Here is a 17,949-nt window from a genome sequence, read left to right as displayed (position 1 = left end):
CCCCACCTGACTGGTGAATTAGAAACCCGCTGGCCTCTCCCTCTGGTTTGCTGCCTGCCACAGCAAGACTTTTCAAATAAAAATTCACTGTCATTTTGGAAATGTGATAATTCCCCAAGTGTTGCTGGCTGCCGCTCCACCTTCTTTAGGGGAAAGGCCCGTGTAGCTATAAGATGGGAAAGGTGTCAGAAACAATTGCAGTGAATGACTTAAGGAAAAACACATCCGATGGCCAATTCCCTACAGAGGGCTAGAAAAAATCCAGCCCAGTGCAAAGTGTTTATGAATGTAATTGATAGAATAATCATCAGTGTAGGAGACAAAGGAGAACAGATTTTAACATCATAACCTTAGGGAAACAGAACTCAATTTTCTTCATCTCTGAGCTACCAAACTAACTGGTTTATTGATGGTAAGATACATTTTTTTTTTTTTTTGCAAATGAAAACAAGAAACCTAGATAGTCATCTTTCAGCACAAGCTGTTTACCAAATTGTTCGGGGCTTGCTCCCTCCCTGGCTACACACACACACACACACACACACACCACACACACACACACACACACACACACACATGCAGGCTGGATTTCAAGTATTGGATTATTGGATACAGGTTGAGAAAAGATCGGGTACTGGCCAAATGATACTCCAATTCTGCCTGCAGAGGGGTGCATGAATAATTGAAAGTGCTGGACTAAGGAAAGGGGGGGATGGACAGAAGGGTGAGGGGGAAGAAGAAAGATGTTTGCTGCAATGGAGGCACTCCAGTGCCTCATGGGGTGCCTCTGAGGCAAGACTTCACCATCCAAACCAAAACAGCTGGATCTCTCCCTCTTCTGTCAAATGACTGTGTTGTGCTAGGTGATCTCGAAGGTCCCTTCCAGCTCTAATATTTTATGACTTAAAATACCTAGAGGCAAATCTTGGCTCAAAAGTAAGAGACTGTGAATTATTCTTTTCCCTCTCACCACCCTGTTTCTTGGAGATGATTTTAAAGCTATATTTTCCTCCCAAGAAGGGCTGACTTTATCCAAACTGTTAGGGTCAGCCATCCAGTGAGAGTCCAATTGCAAGCCCATCAGTTCCCAGCTGCTTCTGTCTTGGCACATAGTAAGCACTTAATAAATGCTTTTTCATTCATTCTTCCACTCTATGGGAAGAGCGTTTCTTAAAAGTAGTCAAATAAGAAAATCATGACAGACTCTTCCCTCAATTCATGGAGTTGGTGGGGCAGGGAGGGATAAGCAGTTCACCAAGAACAGATGGGGTTTCTTTGAAGCTTTTCTTTCCTTACAAACCTCCACAATAGGTAAGGAAGAGTTGGTTTGCTGCCCTTTTGACTGGGGTCAGAGCCCTCAGAATACAAAGCTCATATATTTATAGGCTTGATGAGGGGCATTGATGGGGATATCAATGTCTAATGATCAAGCAGACTCCACCAGAGGCCCCCAATTGACATTGCTTAAGAACTTGGGATGGCTTTTAAAAGCCACTTTCCTTCCACCAGCTATTCCACATTCCCTGATTCAGCTAAGGACAAGCAGAGCAGAGGAATAATGAAATGATCAGGCTCCAATCTGCTAAACAGCAATTTCTGGGTCTTTTTCAGCACACACAGCTTTTATCAAATTGGTATTCTCCTCCTGAACACAAATGGCTTATTAGACATGACCCACTTATTCGCAGCGTCTCAGTACCATTAATAACAGTTTCTTTTGTGATTAAGTGAGTGGCTGCAAACCCTTCCTCTGGTATAAAGCTCCCTGGGCACTCCCCGTCCTAGTAGAGGTAGATTACGTTCACTCCTTTGCAACAACTATTTCATGACTTCACTGGCCAGAATTAGCTTTCATTAGGGTGGGGGCAAATTCCTTCTAGAAGATGCAAATGTCTGCCTTCTTCATCTATTAGCACCCAAAGAAGAATCAACTCTTCTTCCTGGTCAAAAGGTAATTTATATGAGATCTACTTTGTTCACAAATGCGGGCTCTGAGCCCAACTCTACTCTTCGCTAAAATTGTCATGGGGCTCAGGAATAATAATTGTGGCTCTGGATCTTTATTTAGGAAAAAAAAACTACAAATAATAACAATATAATACTCAGCATAGTCCCATAATGGTTTGGCTCTCTTGGTCCTTTCATCTCCTCACTGTTCATCTCCAGAGTAGCTGCTAGTGATGGAGTAGTGCTAAATGTCAGAGGCACACTCCATAAGCCTCTTGGGGACTTGGGGCTATAAGGATAAGCTTTGAGTACCCTCAAGTGCAAGTGCTAACTAGGCAACAGGGAAGAGAGTTTTACATTCATAGTATTTAAGGTTGAAGGGAAAGTAACCAGAGATATGGTAGAGGGGGAGTGGGTGGAGGTGACAGATTTAGGCAGGATGTGTCAATTTGAGAGTCCCTAAAATAAAGAACTGAAGAACTGTGGCTCAGGAAGGTAATTTTCCCAAAGCCTGGTCTTATCTCATTAACTTGCTCCATATAGATTAAGTCCAGTTTCTAACTTGGGTTTCTCTTCTGCCAGGATAAGCCATCTAACACTGTGACATCTATTTGCCGCTAAACATTCATTCAGACAGTCAAGAATTGAGGGTTTCCAGACTCAAGTCCTCAGAGGTCTTCAGAAATACCTGAACAGCATCCTCTGCCCTCAACTTTAAGCCAGGGTTGTTTCAGGCTAGATTTGGAGGTGAGGGAAGAAATTTTTAAAAATCCACTTTCCCCTCCAATGTTCTCCTCTAGCAAACAAAGACACTAGGCAGACACTCTCTCTTTATCAGCTTTGGGTTGGTTGCCTCGCCTGGGGCACAGTGTCTTTCCCTAACTCTGACTGGAACTCCAAGGTTTACACCTAATCTATTCTAGTCCCAGCTCCTCCGAAAAGCCCACAGAGTAGGAGAAATACCTACAGAGCCATCCCGGTCAAGAGTGGGGATCGTACTTCTCCAAATTACAAAGGCATCAAGCAAAGGACGAGCCAACAACGAGCCAACACAGCCCCACAAGAAGTCCCTCTAATCTTTAAGCGGCAGTTTTCCCTCTGGCTGCCGTAGAGTACGGGAGACCAAAATCTGGAAGGACAGGATGAAGTTGGAGAAAGCCCAGCCCCGAAAGGGGAAGCCCAGGGGACTCCTAACTTGTGGAAAAGTATGCCAGGCTCCTGGATAAGGTTCTGGAGAGGCCCCGACTACTACTGCGCCTCCTAACTAGCCAAAACCCAGCCGAGACTCAGTCCCGGCTTGGCCCCCGGGGAGAGCAGAAAACCAAGTTTGAGCTCTAGGCTTCTGCACTTGGAGCTGGGGATGAGGATGGTCCCTTCCCTGGGAACTGAGTTTAAGACACAAAGATGACCATTTCGGCTCCGCAAGCCATGCGGGATTGGGGGCAGAGGGGGCAGAGAGGAAGGTGGAGGAAAACCTATCTCCTTTCGCTCGCCGAGGTACAGCTAAACCAGACCCCCCCTTTCCCATGGCTTGGGGAGTACTGCGGCCCTCCAAGACTGGTACCTCGTCCCCAATCTGTGCATTCCAGAGACCTGAAGGCTGAGGAAGGAGGGGAGCCTTGGCCGGTCTCACTCTTTATTTCATGGGGCACAGGAGAACTGGAACCAGCTGGGACTGCCCTCCCTCCGCTTTCCAGCTCTGGCTTCCTCAGCTATGCACGCGGCAGGGAGCTTGTTTAGGAACCCTGCCCCCCCCCCCCACTTTACTCTTCGGGGCACTGACATACAAGCAGAGGGTGGGATGGAAAGGAGGCAAGTCTTGGCTGGGAACCCCGGCTCAACTGGCATTCTCAGAGTCGACCACAATGGGAAGCTAAGGGATGGTATATGTGGAGGGGGAAGGAAGGGGAAGCCCTGGCCCCTAGGTCCTCTTCCCAAGGCAGGAGAACGTATTCGGACAGGGACTCGGACATTCGGCTTAGTCCACTAGTCTTATCTCTCTCCCAAAGCACATGAGTGCGTGACACCTCCCCAATCCTAGGGCTCCCCGCCCCCCCTACCCCAAGCCTAGATTTTTCTCGTCTCAGGGCTGGGATCCCGGGTCTCAGTAGGGTACTAAGAAAGGAGGTAGGAGAGGGGGAGGGGAACGCAGGGAAAAGGTGGGATGGGGCGGGGCAGGGCGGGACAGGGCTTGGGGGGGGGGGTGCGGCGCAGACCTACTCACCATTTCCCGAGATATGATTGTCCCAAGGAGCTTGTCCCCCGGGCCTCGTGGCGCCGCTGAGTTGGAGGTAAAGTCCCAGGGAGTGGAAAATCCCCAGGGTCACAACGAATGCCCCCATCTTGGCTCCCAGAGCGGGAGGGGGGCGGGGGCTCGGGGAAGGGGGGCGGCTCCGGGCGTCTCACATGGGGGAGCAAGAGCTCCAGGAGCAAGCCGAACCTCCCACGGAGACAGCAGCCACGGGCAGCCGGGGGGGAGGGGATGGGTGACAGACAAGCCCCTTAGAGAGAGCTAACCCCAAACCCCAGAGAGGGGTCCCCCCCGCCAGTTTGGTTCCCTGGCCTCCACAGCAGCCCCGGTGCTCTCGGCTCCCCGAGTCCACTACACCCTCCGCGCCTCTGGCAGCTCCAGCAGCTCTGGGGATGCGCGCCCGACCGTCAGCCCAGCCCGCCTGCCGCCCCTTAGACTGCGGAACTCTTCCCTCCAGCGGAAGGCCACGCTGCTCTCGGGCGGCGGCGCCGCGTCCCTCCCTGAGCCTCCAATGAGGTGGCGGAGGGATCTGGGGCTTGATTTATCATCAAAGTTTTTCCAAGGCTGTAATTTTTAAAGCGGTACCAACAACTTTCCCTTAGTTGGCCTCCAGCGGGAACAGAGGAGGGAAGAGAGGAAAGGATATAGGGAGGGGAGCTCAGGGGCGTCTCCCTAAGTCCCGCAATGAGAGCATACACTCCGCTCCACTGCACACACTCGTTTCAAAAGGGTAAAATATAATCGAACAGGTCACGACCAAAGCAATAAACCTTCCGCGCTCCGGGCTGTCCCGGGGACCCGGCACACTCTGTAATTACGCTTTGCGATCCGTGAAGGGGCTTTGATTTCCACCTTATTGGCTTTGCTGCATCGGGCTCGGCATCGGGCCAGGGAGACAGACCTGTCATTTTACCACCTTCTGAAGTACTGGGAATCCCTAACTTCAGGCTATGGTCCTCGAGAAGGGAGGGGAAACGACACGCCCATAGCATCTAGGGCTCTCAGCCTCCGGATCTTTGAGCATTCCCCCACCCTGGGCCACTCACCCTGAGAGTCGAGTGCTGGGGCTGTTTCCAGCCTGCCAGCTCTGCAAGCTGAGCGGAAACCATTGAACAGAAAAGCCTAGCTCAGTGGAAAAACCGTTACCCTGAGAGTCTGGTAGCCTGGGTTCAAATCCCGACTTTAACATTTGTTATCTGTGTAAAATGGATCACTTCCTTTCCTTGGTCCTCAGTTTCCCTCTTTGAAAAACTAGATAATCTCTACTGACCCTTCCAGATCTGACATTCTGTGAAATCGTGAGGAAGGATATTTATCATACTTATCTAATGCTTTAGTTATTGACACGCACTAAGCTCACAACACCCCAGTGGATGGAGTAAATGTCATTTTACAAAGAAAATTCAGGTTTTAAAAAGTGACGCGACTTAGGCCAAATTGTTTGTCAGAATAGACACTTAAACTTAGGTCTTTTGATTTCAAGTCTACATCTTCAAAATTTTTATGTTACTACGTTCAAAACACCTCCACATGCCCCGATCTCATCAGTTTCTTCATGGGTAGCCATAAGCAGGTATTGTTTTCTTTTTGCCTTTTATAAATGGATTCATTGAAGCTCAGAAAGGTTAAGATATCTCCCCCTTCGTGCAAGACCACACTGAGTTGATGGTGGAAGAAGTCTCCCGGCTTCTAGACCACTATTCTTTCCACTAGCCATCTCCTTCCCAGGCCTTGCGAAGGTGAAACAAGTACGATAAGAAGAGAACCCCAAGAGTAGAACGAAGAAAAGCCGGGGAACAGAGGGGGCTCTCATTGGACTCTTCTCACTCCACGAGTATAGGGAGAAACATACAGAAAGGAAGAAAGCAGAAATTCTGGACAATTTTACTGCTCTCTGACAGATTCTGCCCGTTCAGCACCAAGGACAGCACCAGACCAGTTTCTCCTAGTTCCTCATCCTTCCTATCTTTTTTTATCCAACCCCACAAAGACAGTTAGGATTGTGACTGGAAGAGAATGAAACTACACAGGCATCCATAGAACTTGGAATTTTATCTTAGATTATCCAACAATATGGTACAGTGGAAAAAAACACTAGAGTCAGGAGATATAAAATTTGAATCCCTGTTCTAATGCTTATCAGCTGTATAACCTTGGTTTACACCTATATAGATCATATATTTAGAGTTCTGAGGAAAATTAAAGATCATCTAGTTCAACTCCTTTCTTTTAGAAAAGAAAAAAAATAACCAACAGAGTTTAAGTGACTTGGCCAAAGTCACACTGAAATCTGCTTCATCACTGAACTGAGACCATCTCTTTCCAAAGTTACCATGATCTTTTTCATTGTGAAATTTCATGTCGTTTTCTCTATTATGATAATACTTGATCTCTCTGCAGCATTTGACATTACTGTTTACTTTTTACTTCTGGAGGTATGATTTTCTCTAGGTTTTCATGATACTGGTCTCTCTTGGTTCTGCTCCTAGCTTTCTGATTGCTCAATCTCCTTTATTGATTCTTGGTGAGTGTCTTTTAAGGCTCTTTCTTGGTTCTTCTTTTTTCATTTGATGTCATCTGACTTGGTGATCTTGTCAACTCTCATGTGTATGTATGCAGAAGATTCCCATATCCATACGTCCAGCCCTGTCTTTCTGTGGAGCTTCAGTACATATCAGGCTTTTGGATGTTTCAAATTGGATGTCTCATAAGCATTTCAAGCATATCAAAAATAAAGCTAATTATTTCTCCCTTAATAATCTCTCCTCCGGAAGGAATTTATGACCAGAGGAGAACTAGAGATCATTATTGATCACAAAATAGAAGATTTTGATTACATCAAACTAAAAAGTTTCTGTACAAATAATACTAATGCAAACAAGATTAGAAGGGAAGTAACAAATTGGGAAAATATTTTTAAAAACAAAGGTTCTGACAAAGGTCTCATTTCCAAAATATATAGAGAACTGACCATAATTTATAAGAAACCAAACCATTCTCCAATTGATAAATGGTCAAAGGATATGAACAGACAATTCTCAGAGGAAGAAATTGAAACTATATCCACTCACATGAAAGAGTGTTCCAAATCACTACTGATCAGAGAAATGCAAATTAAGACCACTCTGAGATACCACTACACACCTGTCAGATTGGCTAAGATGACAGGAACAAATAATGACAAATGTTGGAGGGGATGTGGGGAAATTGGGACACTAATACATTGCTGGTGGAGTTGTGAAAGAATCCAGCCATTCTGGAGAGCAATCTGGAATTATGCCCAAAAAGTTATCAAACTGTGCATACCCTTTGACCCAGCAGCGCTACTACTGGGATTATATCCCAAAGAAATACTAAAGAGCGGAAAGAGACATATATGTGCCAAAATGTTTGTGGCAGCTCTTTTTGTTGTAGCTAGAAACTGGAAGATGAATGGATGTCCATCAGTTGGAGAATGGTTGGGTAAATTGTGGTATATGAAAGTTATGGAATATTATTGCTCAGTAAGAAATGACCAGCAGGAGGAATACAGAGAGGGTTGGAGAGACTTAAATCAACTGATGCTGAGTGAAATGAGCAGAACCAGAAGATCACTGTACACTTCAACAACAATACTGTATGAGGATGTATTCTGATGGAAGTGGAAATCTTCAACATAAAGAAGATCCAACTCACTTCCAGTTGATCAATGATGGACAGAGGTAGATACACCCAGAGAAGAAACACTGGGAGGGGAATGTAAATTGTTAGCACTAATATCTGTCTGCCCAGGTTGCATGTACCTTCGGATTCTAATGTTTATTGTGCAACAAGAAAATGATATTCACACACATGTATTGTACTTAGACTATATTGTAACACATGTAAAATGTATGGTATTGCCTGTCGTCGGGGGGAGGGAATAAGGGAGGGGGGGTAATTTGGAAAAATGAATACAAGGGATAATATTATAAAATATATATATATATATAATAAAAAAAAAATAAAAAAGAAAGAAAAAAAAAAAAAAATAATCTCTCCTCCTCTTACCTGAACTACTTTAGTTGAAGTGAATATTATTTTCTGCAGTCACCCAAGTTTGCAACTTTAGTGTTAGTTAATCTTTACTGCTACTCTCACTCATACATATATCCATATAAACATGTCACTTTCACAACATCTCTTTATACGTTCTCTTCTTTCGAATGACACAGCCACCCTAGTTCAATCCCTCATCATCTCTAACCTGAACTATTGTAATAGCCTTCTAACTGGTATCTGTATCTTAAGCCTTCTTACTCTAATCAATTTTCAATTCAATTGTCAAAATGATCTTCCTAAAGCAAAGATCTATCACCCCTCTGATTAAATGAGCTTCAGTGGCTCCCTACTACTTCCAGACTGAAATGTAAAATTCTCTGTCATTTAAAGCCCTTTACAACCTGGCCCCTTCCTTTCCAGTCTATTACATTTGCTACCCTCTATGAACTTTATGATCCAGTTACACTGGCCTACTTGCAATTTCCTGCCATGCTATTCTCCCTCACTTCTGCTCATTGTTTTTCCCAAATTTCTTTAATGTTCAATTCAAATCCCACCATCTGTTAGAGACCCTTTATCTTGTTGCTATATATCTTATATATACTTGGTTCTTTGCATGTTATTTCCCCAATTAGAATGTATGTTCCTTAAGGATAAGGAGCTTTTTCCTCCCTATACCCAACACTGAACACAGTGCTTGACTCATGATGCACACTTAATAAGTGCTTGTTAATTGACTGACATAGTTATTAAGTGGCAGAATCAACATTAAAAGCCAGATCCTCTAAATCTATGTTGTGTTCTTTCAACTTCAACCTCTTGTGGCCTCAGTTTCCTCCTCTGTAAAGTGAGAGAGTTGAATTAGATGATTTCTAAGTTCCCTTCCAGCTCTGACACACTGTAACTTACCACTAACTATGTGCCTAACTCAGTGCCTGGTGTTAGAAATGAGAGCGATATAAGGTCCTATCCAGGTCAAACATGCATTGATAGTATTATAACTGTTACTAACTGCCCCTTAAATTAATATGACTCTCTCTTGTCTATTTTCCATTGAGTTTTACACCAACCTCCCAAAAAATACAGGGAAGGATTTGTTGCACACATTTTACAGCTAAAGAAATTGAAGCATAGACAAGGATAATGAATTTCTTTTTAACAGTTACATATTAAGACCTCCAAGAAGTCAATACCAAAGCCCAGGTCTTCCTTTTCTTTGTCCCACATTTTTTTCCATCATATGGTGTTTCCATCTCAGTAACTATCACCATTAAAAATCTTTTCTTTCCTGTTGAGGTGAAGTTGGAATTGGATTAGTGTTTTCTTTTCTGTCAAAAGCATCCATTAGAGGCCAACCTTGATTATGATTTACAAAAGGCAGGAAGAGGATTATGATTTACAAAAGATATGGGACTTCTGGGTCAGAGAAGCCCAAGGAGACACATTGAGCTGCTGGCAGAGTAGCCTGACTCCTAGTTCAATCCTTTCCATTGTCCATCCTCTCCCTAAATCAGAATCTCTATTGTATCTTATAGAAATATAATTATTTAATTATCTCAGAGCACTTTACATATATTGCTTCATTTGCACCTCTTACAACTCTGTGAGGTGATTGTTATTGTCCACAGTCATAGATGAGGAAACTGTTGCTTAGAGAAATTAACACATTTGTCCAATGTCACAGTCAATTAGCTTCTGAGGCAGGATTCAAACTAAGTCTTCCTGATTTTCAAGGAAATCCATTGTGTCACACTAACTCTGATATAGAAAATAAGTGGCAGAATCAACATTAAAACCCAAAACCTCCAATTCTGTATGAAGTGTTCTTTCCACTTCACCTTCTAAGGGCCTCAACTGTATGTAGACTCATATGTCTGAAACATCTGTAAAATGAAGGGACTGAAATTAGGTCATAACATAACAAAGATATTTTCCAACTCTATTCTATTTTCTACAACTTATTTCCTCTTTCAGCTGTAAAATTCCTTATCTTTAAGGTCTCTTTTAGTTCAGATATTCTTAAACTCTAATGGGTTTTAGGTGTCAAATCAGCAGAAAAGGAGGCTAGAAGAGAGACATTCTGCAATAAGATATAGAATGCTAATTTCCCCTGTGAAGTTTTGCTGGACTTGATTTTCCCCTCCCCTACCTGAAAACCATCTTTAGTCTCCTTCCTCACTCAGTCATTTTTCTCATTCCAAAAGGCAAGAAAACCCCTATAAGGTGGAATCAGAGAGGAAAGGAATTAGAAGAAGAGTAATTCAAAGACTGGAAATTCTGCTGGGCATTCTTTGTGACCAGTAACTTTGCTGTAATTAAATGGAGGTATAGTAGCATAGTACATTGCACAAAGGAAGCACTTGACAAATGTGTGTTGAATGAACAAAAGAACTTTAAATTTGAGAGTCAGGCAACATGAATTCTACTCATGGCTCTGTCACTAACTCTCTTCATGACTTTGGTCAAGTCATTGCCACTCTCTAGTACCTTCCAGTTCTAATAAGTTACATTCTTTAATCCTTCCTAAATCAGAAATTCAAAAGGCTAATTTGATATTTACTGCCTGGTTGTTAGTGTGATTTGAAGAATACTACACACACAACCATACAAACTTTCCACCATACAAACAAACAAAACCTCTCTTAAGCCACTGACAGATGCTGAAAATTCCTTTCAAATCACTCAAACCACTTATTCATATCTTTAATTTCTGGCTGATTCCTATTAAAATGTAAAATTCTATTTTAAAACATCATATTTTAAGCTATTATCAGTCATTTATACCTTAGTGAGAATAAATTAATTCCACATTTTTTGTTATGGAATTCAAAGCTTCATATATATATATATGTGTGTGTGTGTGTATGTGTGTGTGTGTGTGTGTGTGTGTGTGTGTGTGTGTGTATGGTTCATATATTGTTCTTCCTGAGCCTTCCCCTCAATCTAAAATTATTTTCTCACTGGCCCCTGCCATGCCATTTCCTCCCATTTAGAGTGCTCTCTCCTCTTCTTTCTACCTTATCAAATCTTTCACATTCTTCAAAGTCCAACTCCAGTCACTTCCTCTAAGAATCCTCTAAGAATCTCCTTCTACTGACTCCTATAGCACCTTTCATCATTCATTCAACATTCTTTATATTGATATTTTGGATTTTTGTGTCATTTTATAGTTTTAAAAGTACTTTCCTCATAAGGATGCTAAGTGGCATTATTAATGATTTTTTTATTTGTGTCCTATCTCCCCAATTAAACTTCATATACCTTGAAGGCAAAGATAGTTCTCATTGATCTCTCTGTCCCCCACAGGCAAGAACATAAGACTCTATATGGATTAGGCTTTCAATAAACATTTATTTATTTGTGGAAGTAAAATATCAAGTTGATTTTATTAAGGAATCCATAGTTTAGCTGTGGACACAAGATTCACAAGTTTGAAACATCTGCAAAATGAAGGTGCTGGACCAAGTCATAACTAAGATATCTGTCTTCTTCATCTTATTTCCCCTTCTAGATATAAATTCCTTATTTTAAAGATATCTTTTAGTTCAGGTATTTTACATTCCATGTCCTATGAGCCTTTCTAGCTTTGGAATTCTGTTCCAAGATTTCTTTCTCCCTTTTTTCATCTTGTTCCTTGCAATGCCAATATTCTATGTTCTATAGTCAATTCTAGATCTGACATTCAGTGCTCTGCCTTCTAACGTCTTCCAACCCTGAAATTCTATGTTCCATGATTCTAATTAGAGAGCCAAATAAGAAGGTATCAAATCAACTGCTAATCTGTGCAGCTGTGAGGGTGAGGGCTGCAGGAAGTCAGAGCAAGTGCTGGTGGGGAGGGAAAAAGAAGGTATGAAGATTCGTTCCTGGCTGCTGTCTCAGTCCTGTCCTTCTGCCCCTGACTCCAGCTCCCCAGGGAAGCCCATCCTGCCTCCCTATCACAGGAGGAGTGTCACTTTTGCTGCCATGGCTCTGTCAGTGGTAACAGCCCGAAGATTTGTTCTTTTAATCCAGAATCAATAACAAATTTCATTTAAAAATAAATTAAACTAGGCATTGGAAATCATTCACTGTGTGGGCTGGGGCCCTATATAGAACAGTCTAAACGGCTTCCTTTCGCTCATCTATCAATGCCAGGAGGGGGAAAAAACCAAGCAGGCTGATTCATGGGAAAACTACTTAAATGTATCAGCTTCTAACAATGAGCAATGTAAGCCTATAGATAGACCTTTTAACACACCAATAACATGTGGAGCAACTGCTCCCTAACAGCTTATCGCAGACGGAGACGGAGGGGTCACTGGCTGAAACAGAGACTATTCATAAGTGGAAACAATTGCTTTAGCATGTAGCCACCTAATTTCAGGAAATGCATTACCCAGCCTGCGCTGAGCTATGGAATTCTATTAAAGTCTTATCTGTACTATAAGGGTATTAAGCCAGTGTTGGAAAAGCCTAACTAAAGAGACTCTATAGACATTGTGGTTTGGCACACAGACCTCCCTCTTCAAGAATCCTGGGTTGGGATGGGAAACTCCAGATCACTTGATATCTGGCCTCTGGAAGTGTTCACCAAAAAAAAATCCTTGGGGGGGAGAGAAAGTGGGGAGAACTGCAATCTCAGGGCACCAGATGTGGGAAAACATGTGTGCTAATAGCATGTCAGTTCCCAGCGATTAGGTTTACATCAGTAAATAAAACTTAGCAATAAAGCATGCTGGCTGAATCTCCCACAGCACTAGATTTTACAGCCGGAGTGTATTTCATTCATTGTAACAGGAGACACGGTGTTTGAGAATCCCCATTTTCCCCTTTAATTAAATTTCGTAAATTATCACCCAGCATTTGGATAAAATGAAGGACTTATAGCTACCTCTAATCACTGTTTCTGCTCTGGCCATGGACTCCCTAATGCTATTGTATAGGGCACACTGATTAAAAGTTACCATGTATCAGAGAATTCCCAGGAAAAAAAAAGTCAGTTCTAGTTAGAAATTCAGGCTGAGGAAGTCATCCATGTATTGTAGTGGAACAAAATCTGAACTAAATTCTGGCCCTAGATCTGTCCTCAGGTGGCAGCCATTCTGTGGCAGTGTAGATAATTTGAAACTCTCTTCATACTATTCTCATCCTGCCTTCTCTTAACTCTATTTCTTTGCTCAAGCTATCACCACATGCTGAGTAGACTTCCCTGCATTACTATCACTCTGTTTGGATGTTCATTTAAGGTATATGGGCATTTTCCAGATGTCACTTGTATGAATTCTTCCTTGAAACCTCTTCCAGATGAAAGTAATATCTCCTTGGTTTGTTTTTTTAATCATACAGGGAATAGCCAGATAAGCTAGGACACAAGTGATCACAAAAGATAGTCGATGATTTAAATTACATGAAATTGAAAAGCTTTTTCATAAACAAAATCAATGTGGCTAGGATGAGAAGAGGAGCTATTGATTAAAAAATTTTATCAAATATCTAGATAAAGATTTGATAGTCAAAACATGTATAGAATTAATGCAAATGAATAGGACTAAGAACCATTCCCCAATGAATAAGGGGTCAAAAGACATGAACAAACAGTTCTCAAAAGAATAATTAGAAACTGCTATGAACAACTGAATGATTGTTCCAGATCACTAATAAGAGAAATCCAAATCTAAATAACTTTCACCCTACCACAAATAGAATTATTTAAAATGGCAAAAGTGGAAAATGGTTAATATTGGAGGGATTACTAGAAGACAGGCAGACTAATGATGGTTCTTTGAATTGATTCAATCAATCTGGAAAGCAATTTGGCATCATGCTTTAAAAAATAAGATCTCTGACTCAAAAGGATATTGATATTTTAATCACTTTGCCAGTTTGTTGACTCACATTGCTGGTAAATGTCTGAGACAGGTTCTGAACTCAGGTCTGATTGATTATATTCAACTTTCTATCCTAGAAGTGTTGTTATAAGACATGTGAGAGAGATTTTAAAAGGTCCTAGATTTGAAGATAGCAGAGACGTTGAAGGTCATCTATTCCAACCTCCTTCTTTTAGTTCTCTGAAACTGAGGAACTGAGGCCCAGAGAGTTAGGTTGCCCAAAGGTAAATAGATAAAAAGAGACAACTCAAGTGTAAAAAATGAATTTAAAAATCAAAAGAAATAAAGTGATGTCTTATTTCTTTTAAAAATTATTTTAATAGTATTTCATTTTTTCCAAATACATGCAAAGATAGTTTTCAACATTCACCTTTTTAAAACCTTGTGTTCCATATTTTTTCTCCTTTTCTCTTCCCTTCCCCAAGACAGCAAGCACTCCAATATAGATTAAACATGCAATCCTTCTAAACATATTTCCATGTATCATTCTGCACAAGAAAAATCAAATGGAAAGAGGAAAAATCAGATGAAAAGAGGGAAAAAGCAAGCAAGCAAACAACAACAATAACCAAAAAAAGGTGAAAATACTATGATGTGAACTACATTCATTCTCCATGCTTCTCTCTCTGGATGGGGATGGCACTTTACATTACAAGTGATCTGTTACTTCTTACAGTTCTAAAAGCATTTTGATAAGATCTCTCCTCTACATTTGTCAATCAGTCCCTTATAATCAATTCAATTTAATACATGTATATCAAGCCCCTATTATGCACATGTTTCTGTAGATGGTGCTGGGAATATAAAGACAAAAATAAATCAGTCCCTATCCTATAGAAGCTTATATCCAACTGAGAAGATACAAGATTTACAGAAATGAGTGAATAGAAAAATTATCCAAAGTTCTAAAGTAACTTCAAATGGAAAAATTATTATCCTGGTTGAGCAGATAATGTCAAAAAAGGCCTTCTATAGGAAACATGATCTTCATAGTCAATAAGCTCCTACTATCTGCCAGATATTGTGTTAAGCACTGGGGATACAAATACAAAAAAGAAAAACACAGCTTTCAAGGAGCTAATGGGGGAAGAGAACAAAAAGTAAGCTAAGAATTTTAGATTGGAGGGATTAAAGTACCCAACATGGAAATGTGCATGGTGGATAAGGCAGTCAGAGAAGTCTTATATAGTATAGCCATATGAGAAATAAATACCCCACCTGTTTATTGAAAGGAAGCTTGTGATTTTATCAATTCATAAATATTTATTATGTATCTACTATGTGCCATATGCTAAACTATACATACGGGATATAGATACATAAATGGAAAAGTCCATATCCTCAAGGAACTTATAAATAAAGAAAAGATGTACATGTACAAATATATACTAAATTAAGTACAAATTAATTGGGGAGCAAGTATCAGCATGTGATAAAATAAAAGAAAACCTCATGGGAGGTAGTATTTGAGCTAAACTTGAAAGGAAGTTAGGATTTCTAAGGAGCTGGCAGAGAAAGTTTGGGGAGGAGAAAGGCAGTGGTGGGGATAGTCTGTACAAAGCCATAGAGTGGGACATGGAATATCATATATAAGGAACAACAACAAAATCAGATTGATTCAAGCATAGAGTGTATGAAAGAGATTAATATTTAATATTGCTGGAAAGATAAGTAGGAATAAGGTTGTGAAAAGTTTAAAGTGCCATAAAAAGGATTTTGGTTTTGAGCCCAAAAGTAATAGGGAACCACTGGAATTTATTGAAAAAGGAATGATGAGATAAGACTTTTACTTTAGAAAGATCACTCTGGCAATTTGCAGAGGAAGGTTTGAAGAGGAGAGATTTGAATGAAGGAGACCAATTAAAAGGCATTGCCATAGTCCAGGTAAGAGGTACTTGAACTCAAGTGGTGATTATGTCCACAAAATGAAAGGGACATATTGTGAAGAATACACAAGAAACATTGTGAAGGTTGAATTGACAAGACCTAGAAACTGATTAAATATGTAGGATGAGGGAAAATGAAAATTTACCCCAATGTTTCCAATGTGGGTAGCTGGAAGGGTGATTATACCCTCAACAGAAATAGGGAATTAGAGTTAGTGAATTTGATCTGGCTATAGAATATTTTGTTAGAAATGACAAATCAGTGGGTTAAGCAACAAGTCATAGAAACAATAATTTCATTCAAGATAATGAATCAACATACCAAAACCTATGAGATGCAGCCAAAGCAGTTCTTAGGGGAAATTTTATATCTCTAAATAGTTATATGAATAAAAGAGAGAGAGAGGAGATCAATTAATTGGGCATGCAACTAAAAAAGCTAGAAAAAGGACAAATTTAAAACTGCCAATTAAATACCAAATTAGAAATTCTGAAACTCAAAGGAGAGATTAATAAAATTGAAATAAGAAAATTATTGAATTAATTAATAAAACTAAGAGTTTTATTAGTTTTTATGAAAAAAAGCAACAAACCAGATAAATCCTTGGTTAATTTGATTAGAAAAAGGAAAAAAATGAATTACCAGCATCAAAAATGAAAAGGTGAACTTATCACCAATAAAGGAGAAATTAAAGCAATAATTAGGGGCTATTTTTCCCAACTATATACCAACAATCTGACAATCTAATTGAAATGTTTGAATATTTACAAAATATAAATTGCCCAGATTAAAATAGGAAATAAATTACTTAAATAGTCCCATTTTAGAAAAAGAAATTGAATAAGCCATCAATGAACTCCCTAAGAAAAAATCTCCAGGGTAAGATGGATTTACAAGTGAATTCTACAAAACATTTAAAGAAAAATTAATCCCAACATTATGTAAACTATTTGGAAAAATAGGTAAAGAAGTCCTGCCAAATTCCTCCCATGACACAAATATGGAACAATATCTAAACCAGGAAGAGCCAAGACAGAGAAAGAAAATTACAAACCAATCTCCCTAATGAACATTGATGAAAAAAATTTAAATAAAATATTAGCAAAAAGATTACAACAACTAATCAACAAGATAATACACTATGACCAAGTGTGATTTATACAAAGAATGCAGGGCTGATTCAATATCAGAAAAATTTTTGCCATAACTGATTCTATAAATAACAAAACTAGCAGAAATCATATGATAATCTCAATAGATGTAGGAAAAAGCTTTTGAGAAAATACAGCACCCATTCCTATTAAAAAACACTAGAGAGCATAGGAATAAATGGAGTTTTCTTTAAATATAAGCAGCATCTACCTAAAACCATCCATAAGCATTATTTATAATGAAGAAAAGCTAGATGCATTCCCAGGAAGATCAAATGTGAAACAAGAATGCCTAGTATCACTATTATTATTCAATAATATACTAGAAATGTTGGCTTTAGCAATAAGAAAAAGAAATTAAAGGAATTTAGAATAGGCAATGAACTATCATTCTTTACAGATGATATGATATACTTGGTAATCATCCAAAAACCTACTTGAAACAATTAACGGCTTTAGCTATGTTGCAGGATATGAAATAAGCCCATAAAATCATTAGCTCAAAGCCCAGCAACAAAAGATAGAAAGAAAAATTTAAAGTAACTGTAGACAAAATAAAATATTTGGATATTTACCTGCCAAGACAAATCCAGGAACTATATGAACACAATAATTACACTTTTCACACAAATGAAATCAGATCTAAACAATTGGAAAAATTTCAATTGTTCATGTTCATCAATTGTTCATGGCTCATATAATAAAATGACAATTCTACCTAAATTGGAATACTTGTTCAGTGCCATGCCAATTAAACTGCCACAAAATTATTTTATGGAGATAGAAAAAAATAACAAAATTAATTTGAAGAACAAAAAGCCAATCA

At 39.9% G+C, this 17,949-nt stretch overlaps 1 protein-coding gene across 1 annotated transcript in view; it reads right to left on the bottom strand.

The window, feature by feature from the left end:
* VSTM2L (V-set and transmembrane domain containing 2 like) overlaps window positions 1–4,642 on the bottom strand; it is an 85,026-nt gene extending 80,384 nt beyond the window's left edge. Inside the window, exon 1 of the mRNA XM_074292704.1 lies at window positions 4,172–4,642. Within this exon, the coding sequence (XP_074148805.1) occupies window positions 4,172–4,289 (118 nt within the window). The 5' untranslated portion in view covers window positions 4,290–4,642. The remainder of the gene's footprint in view (window positions 1–4,171) is intronic.
* Between the last annotated feature and the right edge of the window lie 13,307 nt (window positions 4,643–17,949).

Source organism: Sminthopsis crassicaudata, chromosome 2 (genome assembly GCF_048593235.1).
Source record: "Sminthopsis crassicaudata isolate SCR6 chromosome 2, ASM4859323v1, whole genome shotgun sequence".
Classification (NCBI taxonomy): domain Eukaryota; kingdom Metazoa; phylum Chordata; class Mammalia; order Dasyuromorphia; family Dasyuridae; genus Sminthopsis; species Sminthopsis crassicaudata.
Note: the sequence above shows the minus strand (reverse complement) of the source record. Positions and strands in the feature narration are given on the sequence as shown.